The following is a 20,116-nucleotide window of genomic DNA, read 5'->3' as shown; positions in this document are numbered from 1 at the left end:
ACTTCATAATGGTAATGAAGGACCAAAAGCAAGAAATTTTGAAAGGGCAGAGTCTGCATCATAAAAACAATGTAATAGATGGTGTAGATAACTGAACTACTTAGAATCTTAATACAATAGTTGGAAATAATGGTAATATAATGCTACGAAATTTAATAGGCATTTAAAAAGATTTAACTTAATATTGTTTCTGTTTTGTTTTGGATGGGGTATAATCACACAGGATATGCATAGGCTGTTTTTTCCTACATGCATGAGTCAAATGTTATTCTAGATGACATGCTACCTAGGGTTCATTGACAGTGACAATATAGTAACATCATTCAAAATTATTGAATAATTTTCTGGATTCTTTACCAATGAACAAAAGTAAATTAATATTTAAATTTCTTACTATGTATTTAATAATAGAACATCAGAATCACAGGAACATGTTTTTGAATTAGTATCAACAAAATGTCCAAATTGAATATGGATTGCGATAAAAGCACACCATGAATTCAAAAAGTGTGAGGGACAAAAATAACATTTAAACGTTACTAATATCTAAAGGGTAAGATAGATGATAACGTAGTATGCAAGAAACCTAACACAATGGGCACAAATAAATGAAGCAGAAGCAGGGAAAATTGAATTAGGGCTTTGCCACAGGAAAGAAAGTTGAGTGAGACAATGATGGATTCAAATGCAGAATTGTTCAATATGTCTGTCCTAAATTGGAATTCGAAAACTTAAGAAAACATAGATGGCAAGATGTTGAATTTTGGTTCGGGATATGGATGAAAAATGTAACCAAATGCAAGAGAAAAATCAGCAAATGAATGAACATGCAGTCAAGTTTGGGTTTAGGCTTACCTTGCTTGAGGCAGTGGATGAAGCGGGAGACATGGTGGTAGTCACTTTGAGAGAATAATTTGGTTAGAGTTGAAATGAAGGTGGTAGAGAAATGAATCGTGGTCTGATGATGTAAAGTAGTGGGTGATGGAAGGGTCATTGCTTTTCGGGGGGGGGGGGGGGTGTAAGTGACGGCAAGTTAAGTGGTTTGGGAACTGTGGAACATTGAATGTTCTGTTCAAAGATTGGACGTGAATTGGCAGAATGATAAGTATGAAAGACTGAGGTGGTGGAGGCAGGTGAAGAGGTATTTTTATTGCTAAATATAACAAAGAGTAAGTTAATTTTTTGTATTATTATAAATACAATTTGCATAATCAGATGAATGACCTGTCTAATGCTAAAGTTGATAATGATTTGGCATAGATAATATTTTGAAAGGCCAATTGATTATCTAAGAAAAGATAAATGGTTCTACTAAAAGAATAATAATAAGTGTATCATCCTAGGAAAACAGGCAGAGTAATATATAGAATTCATTTGCTGAATGGTAGCATTTAAATTGAGATAAGCATTTTATTTTCGTTCGCGCAATTCATGAAAGAAATGGTTAATTTGGAGTTCATGAAAAGGGATGAAAATTTAAAATGCAGCAAATAAGAAAATGCACTCCATAAAGGAAGACTGATTTTTTAAGATTAATGAATTATAGATTGGCTCATTTAATGATGTTTTAACTGTATATCAGAGATCATATGAGTAAGAAGCAAATTCAGTTGTGGTTAGAATTAAATTTGTAATCAGAAATAAATTGGATTTACCTTCTAATATTTGTAAAGACCTCTTTGAAAACCACATTCGTGGTTGAAGTCATTTTCTTTTGTCCTGATCATGTATTAAAATTCGAAGTCCTTTCTTTGACTTGACTCTTGATAATGCAACATATAGTTGGCCATGCGAAAAAATGGTTTGGCAAGTAAAGTCCAACTGAAGATAGTGATTGTCCTTGGATTTATTAATTGTCATAGCATAAGAAAGCATTATCGGAAATTGTCTCCTCAATAGCTTAAAAGGCCATGGTGACTGTGAAGGCGACATAGACATTCGTGGGATGTAAACATGATCTCCGATATTTGTCCCAGAAATTATGTCAGCTGCAATAACATGTTTTGCTAGTCTTGTGATAATTAACCTAGTATCGTTACACAACCCTTGAGTTTGGTCTAAGTTCCTTAATGGCATTATTGGTGTTCCAATCTTGAGTTTGAGACAGTGATTGGATAAGCCAGATGTTGTCAATGAATTCAGAAATTCAGTTGTCAGTGAGCGGAAATGACAACTTTCAATGGTTTCGGATTTGTCAACTGAATCAGAGCTTAGATATTCCATTTGTTCACCTATCAATATTTTAAACATAAAAAAGAAAATTCATCAACCAAAAATGTAAAATCCAGGAAAGTTGATTAAAAGATGAAAAACAAAATAAGATAATTTACTATATGATTACCCGGTATCATTGTAAGCATATAATCATTAACTTGTTGCACTGTTTCATTTGTGGAAGCTAATATTGCTCTGGTTTGGAAGTATTCAGGATCATTGTGATGATGAGATAGATTGGAAATGTAGAGCTAATTATACTATGAATAGGATCATTATATTCTGTGATTAATAGTTCCTGTGGAATTTCAATAGTAGCATAGCCATCATTTTCATCTCCAATAATACCATCACCAATATCTATAATCCATTGTGCAAAAGCTGCAGTTTCTTCTTGATCTGTTGCTTGCATGTTGTTTTGTAAACGCATGTTTTTGTCAGTCTCAAGATCTGACAGTGATCCATAGATAAGAGAATTAATTGTTGCGTTAACAATATCAGAGCGGCTGCCTCTTGGAATACTGGCAGGATCTGCCGGAAATCTCCACCAAAGACCATGACTTTACCTCCAAAGATTTTATTGTCCTTTGATTTGTTTGATGATATCTCTAAGACTGTGATCAAGTGCCTCAAAATAGAATTTGTGAGCCATGGGTGCTTCATCCCAAATGATTAGACTTGTCTGATTTAATAGTTCAGCTAATTGAGTCCTTGATGGATATTGCAAGTTGAGTCTTCAAAATTGGAACTGGAATTTTAAATTTTGAATGTGCAGTTCTACCTCCAAGCAATAACAGAGAAGCTATGCCACTATAGGCTACCATTATTACAATTTTATTGTCAGCTCTCAGTGAACTTGCAAGTGTTTTCCAAATGTATGTTTTTCCTGTACCTCCATATCCATAGAGAAAAAACATACCAACTTCATCTTTATTAACAGCTTCAACAATCTGGTTGTAAATTGAAGCTTGTTCATCTGGAATCATCGATATATGGTGTTAGATTTAAAGATAAATGAATGAAGTTAAAATACTAATTTATAGATGAGAAAAACTAAGAAGGAAATGCACATAATAATTTTCAGAAGGTTAAATTGCTCTGTAATTAATGTACCTGTCATGTGAGAAAATAGATGTTCAAACTCTGATCTAAGTTCTTCATTGTTGTAGTTCAGTTCAGCTAATATAAGACTATTGTCTAGATAAGCTGGACAATTCGCATCCTTTGGATATGGCATTGAAGGATAGTCTCTTAGCGATCTTTGATTTGCTTGCAGCAGCTCTTCAATTTCAAGCAAGACCAAATTTTGAAGAGTTCTATCATCAAGTTGCAATGCGAATACACAAAAGAGAAAAAAGTCAAATTATGTGCTGTATCAATATTGATTTGTCTGGTGGGAAATTAGCACTAACCTGGACTTGTTGATGATTTTTTATAATTATAGACAATGTCATCAGCCATCCAATGCCAAGTTTGGTCCCAAACTTGTTCAGGTTTGCTCATTGTTGCAGTTAAAAGTAACAACACAAATAACTTTCTTATATAATGTGTTGAACCCCAGTCTTTTGCTTCCTTGATTGCCTCAATAAATTCTTTATCATCTTGTAAAAATCCCATAGCAAAACATGCTTCTTTATATGTAGAATACTAAACATTATCAACTGTTCTTAAATCCTCAAATGAGGTAGGTCCTTTACAAACAGTAAGCATAATTCTCAAATAAAATAATTTCCCTGTAATTGGTGGAACCCATAGTAATCTGCCAATGGTATAACCTTTCTTCCTAAGGTGCCAACATTTTTTCTTCCGATTGTATACAAACTTAGAAACAAATTCTGCATAAGTAAGATTTCTCCCTTCAACAGAATTTTGGTTGGTGTTCATCCATGAAATAAACTTTGAATCAGAGATACTTGGCTTAGACAATACATCATCATGGTCTTCATAGAGAACACTATGTTGGCCTGGAAGATGGAAGTGTAATCTTTCAACAACAGGTTTTCTGCCATGTATTGGAAATTCAAAGATTCTCCAAGTAGATTCACAGGGACATATGTATCTGTTAGGAAGATAGAATTAGTTGTTATAACAATGATGATCAGATAAATTAGAGATCAAGTTTTAACAATACCTACAATCTAGATATTCTTTGATCTCATCATTATGAGTGCCACCATTCTCAGTTTGATCGTTATCTTCATCAATCAAAACAACAATCACTCTATCATATCCCTTGTTGATGTACTTAAATAAATATTTGATAGAAGTGTTTTGGTTACACCATTCAATATTGATATGCGCTTGGTATTTTCTGAGCAATCTTGGATTGTAAGGTACAATATACCTGTTATCAATTATAACACCATTTTTCTCAATTGCATTACCATTGTTTCTTCTACGATAGACTGGAAAACCATCAACATCTAAAACAATATGCGGCTGGAACATTTTAGGATAGAAACGACTACACTTGCCTTTTTTCATGCATGGAGATCCAGGATTCAAACTTCCACATGGACCATGAACCATATGGTTTTTTACTAATGAATACAGTTATGGATCATCTTGCTGTGAAGGTATCTCTGCTGATATAATTTGATCAATTTCATCTGAGGATGGGTATTTGTTATCAGGATGTAAAAAAAGCAACAAATGGACATGAGGTAGCCCTCGTTTTTGAAATTCTATTGTATACATATCTGCAATTTATTAGTAAGTTTGTTAATAGAAAATAATTAAAGTTATTAGATATGATTGTGTGATTAATATTGGCAGTGTAAAATAACAATGTCACACATAATATAAATTCACCAAACTTAGAATCAACTTACATGCAATAACTTTGCCTAGCATGTGATTCTTTGCCAGGTCCATAAGCATTTGTTCATACTTTAGTTTGAAGACTCTCGAGATTATGTTTGGTCTATTTGCTGCTTTCAGATTCAACGGATTCAGCAATCTATGGATTTCAGGCCAGCTTGGATTGCAAGTTTAAGTAATAAACAGATTTGGGAAGCCCACATGGCTACATATGGCCATACCATCAAAATAAAGTTGATCCATATAGCGCGGACTGCCAACAAAAGTTGAAGGTAAAATGACTCTTTTACCTTTATTTAGGCCTCTCCTACTTCCATCATCCAATGACTGTTGTAAGCTACAAAACTTGTCAACTCGAAGTTTTTTTTGGTTGTTTCTTATGTAAGAAAGCCTTTCTGACTCAACCATAGTATAGCCGTCAACAACAAATTGTTGGAATAGTCTCCTAGAATTCAACAAAGTTATAGATTCATTTGATCTGCATTGTAGCCTATAAGAAAACCACTCCCTCATTGTAAGACAATTTCTTTTCCTTTTCTTACCATCTGATCGACTGCTATGTAGAATATCAAGTCTATATCCATCTTCCCCGTAAGGAAATAAGAGGGGATATTGTAGAGCTAGATAGCTAGAATGTAATTCATGGATCCTTTGTAGTTGTCCATGCTGAGTTTCAATAATAATATCTCTTTTTGAATTTGCATCAAAATCGCCTACTATTAGTGCTGCAACTTCAGGAACAGTAGGTATGTACGACCATCTTTCTCACGATTAGCAATCAATTTCAACTTGATATTATTCACTTGAACATCTTGCAATCTATCTCTGGCCATCCTGATAGTTTTTGCATGCACGTTGTATTCATCTAGCATCTCATTAAGTTGTGAAACAATGTGCTCTTGAATTTGATTATGTGGACTGCTGACCAAAATAAACAATTATATATACGATGATTGGAAGATTAGTAATGCAGAATAAACAATTGAATTTTGTTTAAATGTAAGATTGTTGATCAATGTTATGCATTTATAATAATAATAATGAAAGACTAACTACCTTATTGCATTAATCCTATTCTGCACTTCATTTTCTGTGTCAAAGATATACAATTGTGCAAATTTTGGTTCTTTCCCAGGCATCGGTAACATACTACCTATTCTATGACATGGTTGACCTTGAATTCTTATTGTAGGAGGTCCTCTTGAATGATTAATTGATTTGTCAAACTTAATACCAACAGAAGTAAAGGCAAACATCATGCTATATGTCCTTATGTTCTGCTGATAATTTTTACTATCAGATGTATCATGATCATACAAAAGTTGGTAGAGATATTTAGGTGGATTCTGTAACAATGGAAGTTCAACTTTGCCATTTCCACAACATAAACTGAGTCTTGGATTTGTAGTTCTTTTATCTTTTGAGACTCTTTCATCATACCACATATTTGCATTACAGTGACTACATTGCATGAGCTGATCACCAAGATCAGAATATCCTGAAATAATTTAATGATATATGGCAAAGTGAGGTTGATCATTGAAAATGTTTTAGGAAAACATGTAAATTGAAACACGATAAACAAAAGCAGTTTTGTATAGTGAAATATATTCGACAGTGAGCTAATAACATAGTGTTTATGAATATTAATCGTTACCTTCTCTATTAATTGCGGGGTCATTAGCTGAGGACATATAATTTTGGTTCTCAGGTGAAGAAACTGAAACACAGCCCATGAAAATTGCATTTAGATTAGATTATAGCATTATAATGTTGAAAATTAATTTGATAAAGTCGATTTTAATTGGTACCTTGTGTTGATTCAGAACGCTCATCCTCTGATGAATCACGAATATTAACTAAAAAAGTGAATTGAATCTAAGTTTAGTGGAATTTATTTAATGTGAAATGGATTCACATAATATTGAATGCACCTTACAGTTTGCTTGTCCTTGTGTGAAAAAAATTGTGGATATTGTATTACTAAATCAACAAACTAATTAAAATTATTAACTGTAATTTGGAACATAATATTTTGAATTGCTTACAATCAATATTTTGAGCCTGATCATTAACTTTGTGCTGCCTGATACGTTTATTCTTTATCTTGGCTTGTGCTGTATCACGATGATTTGCATGCTCATGGTTATCCATGTTCTTGATGGTTGTTGTTAATCTTGACTGAGTTATAAAATTTTTACTGACTTCTTGTTTCAATATATTACAATACATGCAAAATTAAAATTGCAAAAGTCCATGGACATGTAGAAAAGAAATGCTATTCCACTCGGACCAAGACATAACTTGACTTGTTGACTAAAATTATCAATGTTGACACCTGGTTAAATGCATCATACTTTGATAAAAATGATTAGACATGCATGTATAGCCATGATTATAGTGATGGTTTTGACGACCACATTAAAACTTGAAAAGTAAGTAATCAAAAGTAAGCATAAGGAAAAACACTAAAATTATGAATGCTGACAACTAATTAAATGCACTAAAATGATTAGACTTGCAAAATAACCATTATTATACCTATGCTTTGGCGCCATCGATAAGAAATATGATATCGAAAATGTTATGCATGGCAGAATTAGGATGTCAAGCTAAAGAGAAATTGTTTTTTCTACTTGTTTTATTAATTGTACATCATATTGAGACATATGATGAAAGATGGAGTAAATTTATCAAATATCCGATTCTGCATTTGCGAAAGCAAAATCAAGCAAAAAATGGTATCTAAAATAACAAATCATGCTAAACGATGATTGATAATAAAGAAACACTTAATTACATATCATTGATGATCCAAGATCATGTTTCTCAAGACTCCAAAGCTGATACTTTTGTCTTGGTGTGTATATTCTGCTGTTAGAAAATTAATCAGATATGAATGCTGATTTAGTTGTGCCAGTGATCAATATTTCGTGATCATCATTTCTAATATTTTAATTTGTTTCCCGTGAATACTTTGTGCTCAGACAATTAAGGATGCACAACTTAAAATCAGATGAATTAATCAGATATGAATGCTGATTTAGTTGTGCTAGTGATCAATATTTCGTGGTCATTATTTCTAATATTTTAATTTGTTTCCCGTGAATACTTTGTGCTCAGACAATTAAAGATGCACACCTTAAAATCAGATGCTTTAATGGCCCGTTAAAACTTTAATTGAATTTTAAGTTATCATGATTGTGAAGAACATGTTTTTTGAACTTTCTGTCTGGCAATCTCTGATTTGTATTTTCAAATCTCACTTGTTCTATCTCTCACGATATATTTCAATTCATAACATTTGCATACCTCGATTTCTTCAAAGATGGCTTTATAACCATTAATATAAGCATGGTCTGTCGATATTTATTTTAACAATTGAACAAATAAGGATTTTGAAATATAGTGCAATAGTTAAGGTGACATCGGATAAGCCACATAACTAAAATGTCAGGATACTCGCATACAAAATAAGATTAAAATTTAAACAAAAGTTCCGATCAGAGTTCTGAAGCAACACCACCACAACAGAAATAAGGTAGGAGCCAATGTACAATATACAAATAGCAAGGGGAAAAAATTGTTCAACACAACTTGGAAACAACCAAATGCACTAAATCCCAGCATGTTTTTTTAATTTGTTGGATGAAAGCTGTGCAGGTGAAATTTGAGAGGTCCCTGCTTCATCATCACAATCCTGAAATGCCTGCCGCTTTGTAGGCGTCAAGGGGAGTCCAAGCAGGGGATCATGATCTACTGTCACAGAGAGGGATTGCTGGATAAAACAAATGGCAATCAATAACTTGAATGCTAAGTTGAAAGTCATGAAGTGTCAAAATGCAAAAATTGCAAGAAAGATCATATTAAAAAATGAGAGCAGTCATCAAAACTCACAGATTCATGATGAGCAGAATGATTGGAATCAGAAACCGGGATATCCATTTTTGAAGATGTTTGAATAAGACATACATTGAAGATAACACAACCCATGGAAAACAAATAAATATGAATAGAATACATACTTTTCACAATAGTTAATGTCAAATAACTTGCATTGAACATTACCTCAGCATCAGCTAGCATATCCATCACAACATTTATTAAGCTCGAGTCAGCTGAACACTTCAAAAAAGCAGAATTCCTGAACTTGGGTTGCACCTTTATCTTGAAAGCAAGTTCATGACCCAGCAACTTATCAAGTGCTTGGGGTGAAGCATTCAAATCAACATCACCATCCTTGTTCAAAGAGAATAATTGTATTACACAAACAAAAAATAACATATCAAACATAAACAGTTAGGGTTGAATCCAAAAACACACTTCAATTTTAAGCTTATTAACTGCATCAGCTGATTGACCAATTAATTCACTGCATTCACGGTCCCAAAGCAGGAATTTTGTGCTTTCATTTCCCTGATTGATCATTACCTCAAGCCTATACCTGCCACCATATGCACCAATAGTAAAAAAATGATGAAGGCATGAAAAATACACAACATTTTAAAAGATCACAATCACCTAAGCACAACTTCCTGATTGTATTTGCCGCATGCACATGTAAAGGGCGCCATCTCTGCATCACTTTTTTTATGGCACTGAATGCAAGCTGTTTAACACCATGAATGATTGTCCAGAACAATCCTAGTAATTGTGCCAACAGTGACACAAACAATTTCCTGTGTGAAACAACATACACATCAAATAAAAAAACTTCAGATATTGCACGACAAAGAATTAAAATCTATATAAGATCATTACTTCATAGATGGTGTTAATGTCAGCAATAGTCTCTGCCTTAGCCTTGCCAAAGATTGATTCTTTTGATGATAATTGGATAGAACCTGAAAGCTGTGTACTCCCTTCACCATGCGATTTAAAACCTGACCGGGCCTCAATGCCCAACTCTGCAAGCCTACAAATATACAATGAACAACAAAAATAAGACAAAAAATTATCAACATATATTACATAACGCATACAAAAAATACCGTTCATTGAATTCTTGAATCTCCATCACGGGCTGGTTAATAATTAACTTTGAAGCCTTGAAAGAATTGCTGATCAATGCGGGATAAGATCCTAAATAATTTAAAAAACAGAACCATAACATGCAATAGGATAAACAGAGAAATCAATAAATTCAAGATGAGGATATACCCTGCGCTTCCTTGATCCTACAATGGCTTAATAGAACTGTAATTGGGCCATCACCTTCATAATCATCTAAGAACTTCAAAAACTACAAGCAATAATCATCCCACAAAGTGAAAGATAGCAATTGCTGGCTATCAGAAACAATAGTTATGAAACAATTAGTTATTAATAATAATATAATCATAGCCACAACTTGACAAAGCATATCACATAAATTGTCACCAAGAATCGAACTTTACCTTAAGTCCTTTAATTTGAAGACTACCCTTCTTACCTTTTCCTGAAACTTGCCGGAAGACAACCTCCTCCACAACACCAATAACATCTAAAGCAAGCAGAAAAATCAGGGAATGTTATTTAATTCCAAAAACAACAGAACTTTCAAAATAAACTCAATTACAAAAATATAGCTTAACATACCAACCAATAGTCCACGTTCAAACTGGCCAGCCACAACATCTGCAAATCCAACAAACCTGTATTTTCTAAAAGGGATGTTCCCTAGAACACACTCCCTCACAACAATAACCCCAATAAACACCAATTTAAATTGATGATCACACACTCTGTACTGACCATTGTTTTTTAGCACTTTAAAATTGTGCATGACATAAGTACAATTTTCTTTCAAGTCCATTTTTTTACTTCAATTGGTCTTGTTTACAAACAGCGTGGATCTCATCACCCTGGATTGCATTAAGGTTACAACACAATGAACTGAACAATGAGTAATAAGTAATAAACCTACAAAAAAAAAAACACAGAATTGAAGCATACATCGGAGTCCACAAACACCATTTCAGCTTGCTCAGATGTGTTAGGCGTGCCAATAAATCATAGATCACTGATCCTCACACTGAGTTTAAGAGTTTCTTTTGAGTCATCGATGCTCTTTATCTTGTCTGGAGAACATGCCATAATACTGCAAAAAAAAAAACAACAAAATCACCATCAAAATAGAAACACGATAAGCTAAGCAAAAATCCAAAACCTCGTTCAACACACAAAAATGAGAAGCTAACATGCATGTAAGAAAACACACATGAAAACAGCACCAGAACAGAACAGCAGAAGTACCACGAACCCTAAACCAAACATGCAAACCAAACATCGTCCAACACAACAAAATGAAAAAATAACATGCATGTAACAAAACAAACATGAAAACATCACAGAAACAAAAGTCAAAAACCCGAAAGGTAATATGCATGTAAGAAAAGAAAAACCAGAAAACCATAAGCTAACATCGAATGTAACAAAACATACATCAAAACAATATCAAACAGAACCCAAATTAAACTGGTCTCTATCTGCGAAAATGAAAACCAAAAACACGCAAACTAAAGAAGGAAGAATGAAATGCAAGAAACCACGTAAAGAAGCAAAGGCCAGCACATGCACAACATGTAAAATAAAACACGTGTAGATGCCACAATCAGCAAAATTAAACACCTGTAAGCATCAGAAGAGTGAAAAATTAAGGGCTAAAAGACCAAAAAAACAAGGAAATGGACAACTATCACAATCTTAGACAGGGGTATTTTAGGAATTTCCAGAGGGTTCTCTTTTATAGATAGTATATATAAATAATTGTATGTTTTCAAATTTTATTATTTATTATTAATTTTAATTTAAAAAATAGACATTTGTCGTATTGCATAAAAGTATTTTTTTAATATATTTTTAGTACATTTTAATTAAATTATTATTATTAGGAGTAGGAGTATTATTTAATTTGACGGATAAAAGGAACAATCAATAGTTTCGTTTTGACTGAACATAGGCAAGAGTTTGATGTTGCGTTGAGATGGCTTAACACGCTCCCTACCCTTCCATGATTGTTGGTCTCTTTCAGTGCCTCAGCCTCAGGTCTGATTCTCTCTCCCTAAACTAAAGTTTCAAGCTTCAATTGAATGAGTGTACTAAGTCATAATGGGTCACCTAATTTTCTTCAATTCACTACCTTTATAATATTTCCTGATTTTCCTTCTTCTTCTGCTTCACACACTGCTGCTTCTTCTTTCTTAATTTGCTTCTTCTATTCTCTTTTCTTCTTGGTATGCTTTGCCACTGTTATTTTTATGTATCATCATCAATCCATGATCATCATTATGATATGAATATAATGTAATCAATCAAATGACTTTTCCCTTTGTCCTATTGGCTATTTCCTTTTATGGGGTTTGTTTGTTTGTTTGTTTTCCAAGAAATTTTCTTTACTTGCCCTTCCTATGTTCATCATGGTTTGAATGGTCAGCTTGTGCTGCAAGTCATGTGAAGTGTGCAAACGAAATAACTTCTAGTACTATGTTGTAGACAAGTTTTCCTTTCCCATGAATCACGGAAAAAAATTAATTTTTTTTATTCCAGTTTCTTGTTGAGTGGGGATTCCACCCTTCTTTATTTGTTTGTTTCAATAGGGGTTCATTTATTGTTGATGGGCACTCATGCATTATGTGTTTTTTTTTTTAATGCAGTTTGGTACTTTCAACTAGTTGATTGGATGGGATTTGCTTTCTCTTTTGGTTCCTTGGCTGGTTTGGTTTCCTCTTCTGACTTTGCTACCCCAAATAAAGAAATTCAATGGCTGGGGTCTGTCTTCACTGGCATCATCTTCTGTGTTATTGTGAGTAAAATGAGTTGTTCATCAATTTCTCAGTGTCTTCTATGTTGCAAATGGCTCTTATGTAACCATGGACCAAATTAGGATTTTGAATGCTTGATGGAGGCGCAGAAATGCAGAATATCATTTTATTAACATCACAAGGAAAAGAAAAAAGGGAGGGAAGGGATTAGGGAAATGCCTTTTCTTAAATTGAACTAAGATGGCTGATAATTCAGATGAAGGATTGAATGTATAAATATATGGGGGAATTAATATGTGTTAATCATGTGTATTCGTATTATCCAAAAGCAGGATTAGTTATGGGATGTGATATCCATTTGGTAGGAGTTACTACTTGTCTCTTTAGTTTTGATACTAACATTATGTTTCAGGTTTAGGGTGTAATTTGGGGAGTAGGTATCTTCAAAGTGATGTTATCTATAGTGTAACTTGGATTAATGTGATTAATGGTGAAGAAGCAAAAAACAAAAAAATATTTCAATTGAAAAGAAAGAGCTTGTGTTCTTGTGCATTTTTTATGGTGTAGTAATTGGTAAAGGCTTTGTAGATATAGGGCCAAGTGGGTAGTTATGGAGCATCCTTAGACTGAAGTTGAAATTGTGTGCTTACACTGGTTTGGGAAGAAATGTTTCATTTTAAGTGCTCTGCTGGCTTCTTTAGTTCAAAGAAATATGGTTAACTCTTATTATTTACTTTATATTACATTATTCTTGTGGAGGTTACTTTGTAATTAACAAATGGAAATTGATCCTTTTTTCATTTCCTTCTTGAAGGTTTATAGATTGACTGCTATTTTGAGTTCTCTGTTGTTCAAGGGATATGACAAATTGAGTAGTGCACAGAAAATTGAATGGAATAACCGGTAAAATAGCTTTGTATAAAGATTTCTGTTTTTATTTGCTTTGTCCATAATTGACTTTTGATGTTAACTTCAAGACATTTTGCCAATGCAGGGGATTCTCAACATTTCATGCTCTGTTTGCATCGTTTATGTCATTTTACCTCTTGGTGTTATCAGATATTTTCAACAAGGATTCACATGAAGAACTCATTATTAATAGATCATCCACTTTCTCAAATTTGGTACTGGGGGTATGTTGAAGATAATATGAGTAAAATTTAACTTGTTTGATTCGGCAGAAATTGATTTTTAAATCCTTTTACATTCTAACTATACAACAACAACAACAACAACGCCTTATCCCACTAGGTGGGGTCGGCTACATGGATCAACTTCCGCCATAATGTTCTATCAAGTACCATACTTCTATTGATAAAATATACAGACTGAAAATGTAAATGTTATTACTTATTATTTTAGTATTTTCTGTTTATAATTCAATATTCATGTAGTTCTATCATTAATCTTCTTCAGATATGAAGTACTAAATCAAGCTGAAGCCTAGATTTGTTTAGGTTGTAGTGCTTTTAAAATGAACCTGTGTCTTTTCTTGTTTAGCATTCAGTTTTAGATTGTGTAGCTTTAATGATAAATGCAAGAGGCACAAAAGCAATTTCTGGTGTGCTCTTTGGAAGAGGAAAGACTCCTGCATGGACGTGATGCATGCCCTCAGTTGTTCATTGTAAATATGGTAGTTATTTGTTGGGACTTGGGACCCAGATTAGAGTTGTCAAGCCAACTTTTAGCTCCCCATTGGTCTGATGCACAGGCTGGTAGTGCATTCTTAAATCTTAGTGTCCTGTTGCTCTTTTATTTTATTTTTTTAAATCTTCCTGTTTCTTCTTTTTCGATATCTCTTATCTATCTTATTCTTGTTAGTAACATTATTGTTTTTGCCTTATTAAAACAATGATTGTACTGTTAGCTTATTTGTGATTTTGTCTTATATAATATTTCCCCTCTTTTTTCAGATTTCTATAGGTTATTTTCTAGCAGATCTGGCAATGATTCTTTGGCATTTTCCAGCTTTAGGAGGTCTGGAATACGTAAGTTGAAAACATATCAAGTTTTCTTGCTATGTTTAATATATTAGATAATATTAGACATTGTGTTTTTTTGCACATTGAACTCAGTATCCAGGTTTTCTGTTTAGGAAGTGGTAAACTAACTTCATTTGTTTGCAATTAGGTTTTACACCATGGGCTGTCCATGTTTTCTATTATCCAATCTTTGCTAAGTGGCCAAGGACTGATCTACATACTAATGGTTCTTTTCTCTGAGAGCACAACTCCTTTTGTAAATCTAAGATGGTAAATCTGTTGTTCAGAGTTTGATTTCATCATCTCATGTACTTTAGCCAACATTGACTTGTTACTTTAATTACATATACAGGCACTTGGATATTGCTGGTCTTAAGAGCTCCAAACTTTACGTCTGGAATGGCATTGCTTTGTTCTTCGGGTGGTTGGTACTGTATAATATACTTTTGGTCTCAATTCTATTCTATTATAGTACCTGAAGGAATTGCTTATGGTCATGTAAGGTTATGGACCAGTTTGTTTAAACTTAAAAAAAACAATTTTAAAATAAGTGTTTTTTAAAAAACATTTTTTTAATAAGCAGATAGGATTTGCTTCTTAAAATAAGTAGAAAACTATTTTTTTTAAGCAGAAACAATTTAGACAAACTCATTAGAAAAACAGAAAGCTGCTTATTTTATTAAAATAAACACTTATTTCAAGAAATAAGTTTAAACAAACTGGCCCTATATTTTGATAATTTTTCTAATTTTTCCTTTTGGTTCTGGGTGAGTCTTATGTTGAGGCAAAAGGAGCAATTAGTGGTGATGATAAAGATAATTGAAAGGGATAATCTTGGGTTCTGACAAAATGTATACCGCATATTGCATGCCTAAGGAGGAAACCTTATGGAGATGTTTTCCCTCATTGTTTTTTTAATATAAATATTTTGAAATAAATTCACAAATAATTTGGGTGGATCCTAATTCCTTTCTTATCCTATCCTATTGACTCACCAAACAACAGATTAAAAATTTAAAGTAGGATATGATAGCATATCTTATCATATCTTGTTTATCCTGACCATCAAGGAAGCCCATGGTGTTAATACAAAACCATTTTGATGTCTCTACCTGGCATCTTAAGCTTTTAGGATAGTTGATTCTTTACATGATATCAAAGTCTCTATAACCGAGTGATTGAGTGCCCTACTCATTCTTCCAAATAAAAGTTGAATTCAAGCACAAGGTAGTTGGTGAGCTAATGCATTGCCCACACTTCAAACTTGAAAGGGTATTGCTTGAAGGGGGCATGTTAAAGATATAAAACTATTTATGTGCTTTCACCTATCTGCTTAGGGGCTGTTTGTTTTATTTTGCTAACTCCATTTGCATGATTTCCCATGTGAAAAACACATTTTCCAATGCTCCAATTTCTCAAAGTAAATTTTTTTCACTTCAGTCGAGAATCTGTTTGATCTTGAATACAAACAGGCTCTTATATGTAAGCAAAGATTTCAAATTTTGTTGCGATCTGTTTCTTATTCCAATGATTGTTTGTAATGATGGAATTGTGGAACGAGTTTACTTGGTTGTTCCAATACAGATCTTGACATGCTTTATCCCTTTATATATTTTGTGCTGCAGATTGCAAGGATTTTCCTATTCATGTTCTTTTTTATCCACATGTGGACCCATTTTGACGAGGCAAGCATTTTCTCTGTGATTCCCCATCACATATAACTTCAGAGTTCCCTCTTTGATTTTCATCTAGGAAATTAATCCGAACATTTTGCTCCCTAATTTCAGGTTAAGGAGATCTTCCCATTGGGTTTTTACAGCTTGCTTGTGGTGCCTCCAATGTTGGCAATGATGAATTTGTTTTGGTTCTGGAAAATTGCCAAGGGTTTGGTTAAAACTATATCAAAAGCAAAACATAGCAAATGAGCCTACCAAATGGCCATTTAATTAATTTTGCACAGTTGTGATTAACATTTTTTCCCCCATTTATCATACTTACAAGATTCAGTACAGTTCTGGGCTGTATATTTGGCATTAAGCAATTGAATATATTTTTCAGTGATTACATGTATTCTGAATCATTACAGAACAACAAGAGCTAAAACCACAAAGTTATAGAATCAGCCATCACATAGTTCAAAGATTCTGTAGCATCTTTCTTATCTTCTAATTAACCATTATGACTACTATTTGATTGAATATAACTCAAAGCTTCAGTTTCATTCCTATACTGTTTATTATATACAAACATCACATGAAGATATGGTAAGGCCATTACATCAGCCTAATACTGGGTGCCTTAATAAGTTTATTATTTCTTTATAAGATGGCTTAATGAAAGTTCATTGCTTTTCCAAGTGCTTAGCATTTCCCAGAATATAACTCAACCTCAGCAAAGGGTAAAGCCAACTTGCAATGGAATTTAAACAGATATGATCAATGAACCTTGTAACTTGGAATGCAACTTTCTATATGGTACAGGTCTCAAGACAATAACTTTTTTGTGACAAAAACTAAGACTTTTTGTTTTTGAGAAAGGAAAGAGACTTGAGGGAGAAGATAGAATATGAGTAAAAAGAAGCATTAGAATCAACATCCAACGTGTACTGAAAAAAGCAGTTATTAGCATCGTATAGAAATCTTAGTATAATTGACTAATATTGATTATTTGATTTGCTTTCTGATCAAAACCAAATCTTTTTTTATTTGTTTCACATGCGAAACTTTTTTACGTTTCTTTTGATAATTTCACATCTGAATCTGACAACTGTTTCCGTTGCCCTCTGTCCAAAATTAAAATGTGTAAAGCATTTTATTGACATGGGTTCATGTTCATTATTTGTATACACGCATGTTGTAAGTTTTTAATATACACATAATAAATAAAATAGAAATAACTTGATTTTATGAGTTTGCTTACAAAACACAACAATTTTCTCATATACAATTATCTATGATGGGATAATAGTATAATTTCTTTTTCTATCTGTAAATTTTAATTAAATTCTGTTTATATTTTACAGAGTTTTAATAATTCTACTCTAATTAAAAATGAAAGACTAAACAATAAATAAGCCTAGCCATAATATAATTGAATTAAATAAGCTCTTTGGGGGAGGGGGACCGGGGAAGTCAAAGCTTAGTGAAAAAAATAGACTGCCTCAAAAATCCAATGCTCAAACATGCACAGTTACATAAAAAATTGCAAACAGTTGCTTGAGATTAAAAAAAAAGAAAAGAAATTGAAAGAAAATCAATTTGAATTAATTGTAAGAAATTATAAATCACTTACATCGAAACTTTTGAGATTGTTCTTCCAAGACCCAGAGGAGCAATGGGGATCGATCTCTAAGGTTTGGGGGTAAGATAAAAGAATACAACTCTTGAGATTGTATGCGTAATGGTGAAAAGGTTGAATTACTTAGTCTGTTTCTAAACTATTTGAAACTTTTTAAGTAAGTGCCAAAATCAAAAAAATTAAAAAAAATTGGGTACTTTATCATGTAACTTTTTTTATATGAAAAAAAAACACACCGAAAGTTATCATTTTTTTTTTAAGATTTCAAATCATCATAAACTAATATCAAGATATCTACTTTATTGGTTTAGAGACTCCTTTTTTTTTTAGTTTTAAGAACCTTTAAAATTCTCAAATAAAAAAGTGGACAGCTGACCCATTTTGGACCATTCCTTCCCTAAAAGATAGGTCCACACTGCATTATACATAATTGAATCTCTTGCATATTTGTCTACGAATGTCAAGACTCAAGACCCCTTAGCCAGAAGTAATTTGTGGAATACAATCCATCATTACCTTCAGCCCTCTCCTAAAAATGTCTGGCTCTGCCCATACAATTTCAATGAAGTTTTAATGAGTTTGAAAAACTGTTGCAAAAGGGGATAAATAGATGGAGCAATACAACATCTAAAAGGGAAGATCAACATATTACTAATACTAGTATAAAATTCAAATCTGAATAATTAATTGATAGGGGAAAAAATGAAAAGTGATTCCCATCCTCCAACATTAATGAGGTTCCTTGACCCAATTAATATTCTTCTCTGCTACTATTTTTTTTTTTTATCTAAGTGTTTCTTTATGAAATATTAAAAAATTAATGAAAAAGTATTATAAAAAATTTCATAATACTATTTCCGTAAAATAACATTAAATTGTGTGGTTGCATCACCTGACACCTCCCATATTTTAATTCCTGACATTCTATACTTTTTATGAATAATTATATACCCACATCAACATCACTAACACTATTAATATTTATGATTCTGTTTTTATTTTTCCTTTAGTATTTCATCAAACTATCATTTATTATTTTTACACTTTTTATGATATTCATGTATTATTTTTCAACTTTTATCAAGTTGTGTCATGTGCATTTTAATCCTAAATATATTACCCCAAAAAATCTTAAATATATTGATATTATTTTTTAGAAATTACAAGTATGTCAATCTTATTTGAGTCACTAGATTATCATAATTAATAAAATTTTATCTTTAAATATTTAACATAGTTACATAAAAAATTTAAACATAAAAATAATAGTTAAATTAAAATATTCCTGATCAAATTCTTTCAAGTGCTTAACCATACATTGATATATTATTATAAAGATTTTATTAATACTTCTTTTATCTCTAATTATAAGACCATTTTATGTTATTTGAGAAAATTGGTTAATCACATTAAATATTTTAATTATTTGTATTATCATTTCAAAATTATTTTTTTCTTATCTCTTTATCCATTTAATTGTTTTCATTAATATTTCAGAAAAGATTAATTAATCAAGGATATGCACAAAAAAAGTTAATGTATCTAAAAATTAGAAAATGATGTTTTAAAAAAAAATTATAAGCAAGAACAAATGAATTGCTCAGAACTTTATATGAAAGAAATGAAAATGAAAAGTTTTTACTAAGAAGTCTATTACATAAAAAACATGAAGGTTAATTGTTTTTTCTTAATTCATTATATCAAAAGTTATTGATATAAGTAATTTGACACTTGGAATTCTAGGTGTGAGTTTGATTAATTTGAATATAAAATTGTAAATATAATTATTATTTTATCTCTAAATGATTTAACTCAGTAGGAAGTAATTAGTTGAGCATCAAATAAAATTTTTCCAAATAAACAAATACCTCTGGATGAAAAAAAAAACACAATATTTCACTATTATTTTAATTTTTAACAATAATTACATTTTTCATCTTAAAAAAAAATTAACTCAACAGAAATAACTTTCAAATTCCACGGTCTTCTCTTAGGACGTGTCCCGTACAAGAAAATGTAACGCCATCTATTTAGAATGGTCAGACACATTCAACACTGAAG

The 20,116-nt window shown here is 32.1% G+C and overlaps 2 protein-coding genes and 1 pseudogene across 3 annotated transcripts; 1 reads left to right on the top strand and 2 right to left on the bottom strand.

Annotated features, from left to right (window-relative positions):
• Positions 1 to 2,398: 2,398 nt before the first annotated feature.
• Positions 2,399 to 7,188, bottom strand: LOC100805746 (uncharacterized; annotated as a pseudogene).
• Positions 7,189 to 8,650: 1,462 nt separating this feature from the next.
• LOC112998363 (uncharacterized) lies at positions 8,651 to 10,828 on the bottom strand. Its single transcript, XM_041006849.1, has 9 exons — positions 10,612 to 10,828; positions 10,431 to 10,516; positions 10,195 to 10,276; positions 10,026 to 10,116; positions 9,796 to 9,949; positions 9,655 to 9,713; positions 9,358 to 9,478; positions 9,103 to 9,273; positions 8,651 to 8,812 (listed from the first exon to the last, which is right to left on the bottom strand). Exons 1-9 carry the CDS (start codon positions 10,826 to 10,828, stop codon positions 8,651 to 8,653), a joined length of 1,143 nt encoding a protein of 380 aa, XP_040862783.1.
• A 1,123-nt stretch (positions 10,829 to 11,951) lies between these two features.
• Positions 11,952 to 17,625, top strand: LOC100780614 (transmembrane protein 56-B-like). 2 transcript variants are annotated; one of them, NM_001255231.3, is made up of 9 exons: positions 11,952 to 12,060; positions 12,669 to 12,817; positions 13,591 to 13,679; positions 13,771 to 13,909; positions 14,690 to 14,764; positions 14,907 to 15,028; positions 15,111 to 15,186; positions 16,384 to 16,443; positions 16,546 to 17,625. In NM_001255231.3, the coding sequence occupies exons 2-9, from the start codon at positions 12,695 to 12,697 to the stop codon at positions 16,681 to 16,683; spliced, it is 822 nt and encodes a 273-aa protein (NP_001242160.2). In that variant the 5' UTR covers positions 11,952 to 12,060; positions 12,669 to 12,694; the 3' UTR covers positions 16,684 to 17,625. The 2 variants fall into 2 exon arrangements, with proteins under 2 accessions (NP_001242160.2, NP_001401446.1); NM_001414517.1 differs by lacking the exon at positions 11,952 to 12,060 and adding an exon at positions 12,117 to 12,248.
• Positions 17,626 to 20,116: the final 2,491 nt, after the last annotated feature.

Source organism: Glycine max, chromosome 11, assembly GCF_000004515.6.
Source record: "Glycine max cultivar Williams 82 chromosome 11, Glycine_max_v4.0, whole genome shotgun sequence".
Lineage (NCBI taxonomy): Eukaryota > Viridiplantae > Streptophyta > Magnoliopsida > Fabales > Fabaceae > Glycine > Glycine max.
The sequence above is the reverse complement of the archived record's forward strand: the minus strand, read 5'-3'. Positions and strand labels throughout refer to the sequence as shown.

Coding starts and splice junctions, on each gene's coding strand:
- LOC112998363 (XM_041006849.1), bottom strand. CDS start 10,828: ATGGACTTGAAAGAAAATTGTACTTATGTCATGCACAATTTTAAAGTG. Junction 9,950..10,025: donor ATTCAAGAATTCAATGAACG/GTATTTTTTGTA, acceptor GTATATTTGTAG/GCTTGCAGAGTTGGGCATTG. Junction 9,274..9,357: donor TTAATAAGCTTAAAATTGAA/GTGTGTTTTTGG, acceptor TCTTTGAACAAG/GATGGTGATGTTGATTTGAA.
- LOC100780614 (NM_001255231.3), top strand. CDS start 12,695: ATGGGATTTGCTTTCTCTTTTGGTTCCTTGGCTGGTTTGGTTTCCTCT. Junction 13,910..14,689: donor TCTCAAATTTGGTACTGGGG/GTATGTTGAAGA, acceptor CTCTTTTTTCAG/ATTTCTATAGGTTATTTTCT. Junction 15,029..15,110: donor CCTTTTGTAAATCTAAGATG/GTAAATCTGTTG, acceptor TTACATATACAG/GCACTTGGATATTGCTGGTC.